Below are 5,295 nucleotides of genomic sequence, written 5' to 3' on the forward strand. Positions count from 1 at the left end.
TATATTTTAAAAATTAACTACATTTTGAAAATTAGCTATATTTGGTGTCCACGTAAGATTTTTTATAAAAATAATACGATGCTTGCCATTTGCCAATTCACTCAATAAGAAACCAAATGATGCAATACTTCAACTAGTTCAACCCAATTTGGCTTTATTGATTGTTATCCAATGATACAACCCTACCACATTATCCCTAACTAAAATAGTCAAGGCTAGATTTGGTTAGGCAAGGTTAGGTTACACTTTTTGAGTAGGAGAAATAATGTTGAACTAATGCTACTCCATGATGATAATAATAATAATAATAAGAAAAAAAAAAGCACTAATGCTACTGAAGCTCTAGTTATTTTGTTTTATTATATATAAATAATACATGTTGTTTGGTTTGTGAACCTCCTCCAGTTTTCATTCGGATAGGGACATATCACATATGGGTAAAATATATGGGGGATTAGATTCGGTATGATTAGTCTACGCATTCCCAGATATTTTTACCATTAATTTGTAGTATTTGAAGAATTAATTTAATTAATAAAATCTTGTAGAGACGAATTTAAAAAATATTCATCACTAATTAACCATTAACCCAATTAAATTAATAACATTTCTTTCTTGAAAGGGATGCATTCTCTACATACCAAAATCAAAACCCATTTGGACAATAAGGACAGCAATGAAAACTCAAAATGTGGCATTGCTATTTTGCCTTGTATTGATTACTTTAAATACATCAAATAATTACATTCACTAATTAACAACCATAGCTAAACAAAGCCTAAACCAATTAATTAATTAATAAATCCCACAAAATGTGAGAGATCTATGATCTAATCTCAGAGGAAGAAGAATCCAGACACTTGCCATTCTCCCATTGCTTCACAACTTCATTGTATCCCTCAGAAGAATCAAAAGCAAACTCTGCCAATGAGCTTATAGCAACAGACATTCCAGCACAAAGCACCTTAATAGCAACTTCAGCTAATTTTTCCGTAGTCATTACCTCTTCTACTCTTCCAACTTCCACAATTTCCATGTTTCCATTTTCTCGTCTTGAAGCAAACGAGTTCTGCCTAGAATCTTCTCTCAACTGCTGCGAGTAGATCGACCCCATGCCGGCTGCGAAGAAGTCCATGCCATCAAGCACTGCTGTTTCGTGTATGGCGTCTAGTCGCCTTGACCACTGAACACAGAGTCCGAATAACGGGTGAGTACCACTAGAAGTCTGAGGAGAGCATGGTAACTTTGACACGTCAGGCTCGGACCTCACACACCGGAGAAGCCATCCGGCTAGCGCATGGACATAGGATCTTTGCGAAGTAATCCATGACTCGAAGGTGTTTCGCCAGTTTCTTATCTCGAATTCAAGATTTGAAGCCGAACGGGCTAGCCTTGTTGGATCAGTCATCGACATGGAGGAGTGTTTCCTGGCATGTAACTTAGAAGCTAGAAGCATCTTAGCTTCATCTAAGGTTCTCTTCTGCTTCTGATGACATTCTGCCATCACTTTCCACATCTTTGCTAGCCTGTCATTTATTTGAATGACTGAAGAATCAGCACCAGAAATATTTAATGCAATTAAATGCTGTGCTAGTGTACTATATCTGCATCACATAGTGATCTACAACAACAACAAAGCCTTATCCCACTAAGTAGGATCGACTACATGAATCAAATGACGCTATTGAACATTATCATGTATTATGTCTACCATTGAGACTGTTTACACGTAGATCTTATTTGATCACTTTTTGTATGGTCTACATATAGTGATCGACATTATAGAAATTAAATAACAAGAGTAAAGCATAATCATATTGAACTAAATCTATACTTAATACTACCGAAAGTAGTGAGATATTTCACCAATGCTACTATAAGCCAGACCCAGAATGACTCTAAATGCCAGACAAAGATGTATGGAGATAATGATTTTGATGCATACCCTTGTACCAATTCAAGAAGTTGGGGATGAAGCTCTTCATCCCTTAGTTTTTCGATTCTCCTGGAAATAGCTTCAACTGTGTGTATTGAAACCGTTGTCTGCGTATCTAAATCTCTGATGGCTGCTCTTGTTTTATCTGCAGAAGAGGGTTCCTCTCCCTTTACATCTTGGTTCCTAAGTTGCTTCCATTTCTTCTCATATGCCATTCGAACCCGTTCTCCGGCCTGTTGAAGAAGAAAGTGAAGGACGTAGTAAATTAGTGACTAATAAACATCATGACAACTCCATGCCTATTAGGTGATGTCTACAATGTGCATCATACAACAAAGGTTTATACTCATTTCTTAGAAGCATTGTAATTTTTCACGTTATGTTAAAATAATTATGGGATCTTGACACTTCCTCATGGATTGAAGGCTGTGTTACCTTGACTTCATCATAAAGCTTTTTCTCCCAAGCGTTTAACCTGTCCAACGTCGAATGGTGACTACCGGAAATCATACAGTGCCCATCCATGAGATCTTTAGTGCCCTCATAAACTTCTTCTCTAATGCTCGGACAATTTGTTAAGAATCTTGACGAGGAAGAGCGCGAGGATGCTGTTCGGAATAGAGCTTTTGGGTTCAACAACTTCGAGGCTGTAACGAAATTTAATACAAACTATAATTCCTGATAATTCATTGTTCTTAAGGACATGAGAAGTAATCTCATAATTCTAACTAATACAAATGTCTGAACACGAAAACAAAGACGCGTTCGCTGAATGTGAAAAGAAAAACATGTATTAGTTTAATCATACCAGACAATTCATTAGATGTTGGTAAATACTGAGATCTCTTGGCCTCTAACAACACTGAGACATCATTTGCCGCATTGCAGACGATTGTGAACTGAGCTTCAAGATCATTGATCACTTCTGCCATGCTGGTTGGCCTTCTGTTTACATAAACAGTAAAACCCGGCGAGTCTTCCTTAGCTTCTTGCTTACCTATAGCCATTTCGCGACGACTGGATCCAATATGGCCTGCAGCCTGTGATTTCGATACTTCCAGAATTGCACTTCCATTTGCTTGTGATTCTTTGACATCATGCTCAGCTTCAGTTTCAGTTTCATTATCTGTTCCATCCTCTTCTTCCTCCTCCTCCTCCTCCTCCTCTTCCTCCTCCTCGTCCTCATCCTCGTCAACATCTTCAACTAATACTTCTTCTTTGGAAGTGTTTCCATTTTTTCCAATGTTTCCAACGTTTCTGGTTCTTTCTTCAGCCACATTTCTCTTCCCAACATAATCTTCTTGTTCAGTTTCGTCTTCTTCTAGGTCCGGTATTCCCTCTTCTTCTCGGACCTGCCTAAGCCCTCTGTAGTCATCATCCATAATAGTCTGATCAAGGCTACTTCTTGAAGGGTAACCGTAGTTGTCTAACGACGAAAAAGGGTTCCAAAAGAAGTCCCATTGCGAATTCTGAGGCGAAGGGGGAGGGATGTTAGGCCTATTACTTGGAGAATAAGGAAAAATTGAAGGATTCATAGGTGAATATTGCATGCCAAAAAATCCATCATTGCCATAATGATGGTGCATTGGAGAATATGTTTCAACCCGGACCATTTCCGGAGATCGAGGCCTTTCCTCAACCAAAACCGCCGGATTACCACCAGGCCTTAAGTAATTCACTTTCAGTGTAGAATTTGGTCCAACTCCGAACTCAATTGCTGCAGGTGTGAACGATTTTGATGAAATAGGAATGAAGCCAGGGCAAGTCTTCTTCCCAGCTGCAAAAGGAGGGGCAATGACTGTGTCCAACGAGAACTCACGAGGCTCGTCTCCCTCGATGTATTCTCGAAGAGCGGCCGAGACTCTTTTAAGGGATTGGATGTAGGCTATGTGTCCGGTGGCGAAGTGAGTTCTTTGTTCAACAGCTTGTTTGATGAAATTCTTTCTATCTTTGCAAATTTGAACTGCCTCTTCATCTTCCAACCTTGATTGAGAACATCCCATTTCTTAATCTACTCTATGTATGTCTCAAGTTTGCATTGAAATAAAAGAAAATCAAAGGGAATCTTTGAGTCTTCCTTCATATGACACCAAATTCATAAGGAAATCAAAAATATCTGCCATAAAAATCTGAAATTACATCAACATGAGTGAAAATCTAGAAAGAAAAGAGGGGGAAAATGAAATGTTATATTTTATGAATCAAATAAGCCTACTTAACTATCCTAATAGAAGAAAGGTTATGGAAAATCTAGACATGCTTAACATAAACAGGCCTTTCCTCCATGATTTCAAGAAAACCAAGCAGAATGCATTAACAAAGCATGAACCTTTTTCATCTGGGAACTGTTCTTTTTTACCAAGGTGAAAAGAAAAAGCTCTGTGTGTGTGTGTGTGTGTGTGTGTGTGTGTGTGTGTGTGTGTGTGTGTGTGTGTGTGTGTGTGTGTGTGAGAGAGAGAGAGAGAGAGAGAGAGAGAGAGAGAGAGAGAGATATGGAAGAAGAAGCTAAAATCCCAAAAATGGAAATAACATAAGAAAAACACAATAAAAGTCACCACTCACCAATTGTAGAAGATGAAGCCCAGTATGCACAAACTAGAATGAAAAAATAAGAAAGAAAAAAATCAGATATCAAGAGATACAATCCAAAAAATGCCAGAAAAAGAAATGAAGATGAAGAAGCTCAAAGGTGGAAAAATGACAAAATAAAAAAGCATAAAAGAAGCTGATAAACACAAAGACAAAGTACCCATTTTTTCAGTAAGACAAGAGTCCAACATTCCCTGACTCAATTTCTTCCCTTTTTTTACCGTTTATATATTAAAGTGCAGCTATATATATAACAGAAAGATGAACCATAATAAAATGCAGGAAAAAAATCAGCAGCACATGTTCATGATCATGGAGAACAATACCTGAACAATGAGGCTGCAGAAGCAAGAAGAGTGTGGTTATGGTTATGGTTATGGTTGTGGTTGTGGTTGTGATCATAGAGAGTGGAATCAGTGGGAAAGAAACACACTGTGTATGAACATAGAAAGAAATAAAGTATGGGAGAAAATAAAAATAAAAAAGCAACGGTCAAAGGCCAAAACACTTATGAGGAAGAAAGAAAAACAGTATACTAAGCAACCACCAAATAAATAAATAAATAAAATAAATAAATATCAATTAAATAAAAAACGTTCAGTTTCGGTTTCAGGTTGGGCAGCTAATAAAGGAGGAAGAACAAGATAGAGAATACGACAACTGCATTTGATAGCCCTTCATGTTGCACCAAATTGCGTGACTGCCACTGGTCCACACCTGCCTTTTTTACTCCATCATTTTCTTGTTATTTCGTTGGAATTTCCATTTTG

The 5,295-nt window shown here is 37.7% G+C and overlaps 1 protein-coding gene across 3 annotated transcripts; it reads right to left on the reverse strand.

Annotated features, from left to right (window-relative positions):
- Nucleotides 678-5,087, reverse strand: LOC107639190. Of its 3 annotated transcripts, none has more exons than XM_016342637.2 (6): nt 4,852-5,087; nt 4,499-4,531; nt 2,745-4,052; nt 2,372-2,583; nt 1,946-2,169; nt 678-1,526 (listed from the first exon to the last, which is right to left on the reverse strand). In XM_016342637.2, the coding sequence occupies exons 3-6, from the start codon at nt 3,937-3,939 to the stop codon at nt 824-826; spliced, it is 2,334 nt and encodes a 777-aa protein (XP_016198123.1). In that variant the 5' UTR covers nt 3,940-4,052; nt 4,499-4,531; nt 4,852-5,087; the 3' UTR covers nt 678-823. The 3 variants fall into 3 exon arrangements, with proteins under 3 accessions (XP_016198123.1, XP_016198122.1, XP_020976684.1); XM_016342636.2 differs by having other exon boundaries at nt 2,745-4,065; XM_021121025.1 differs by lacking the exon at nt 4,499-4,531 and having other exon boundaries at nt 2,745-4,065.

The sequence above is a fragment of the Arachis ipaensis genome, chromosome B04, assembly GCF_000816755.2.
Source record: "Arachis ipaensis cultivar K30076 chromosome B04, Araip1.1, whole genome shotgun sequence".
Lineage (NCBI taxonomy): Eukaryota > Viridiplantae > Streptophyta > Magnoliopsida > Fabales > Fabaceae > Arachis > Arachis ipaensis.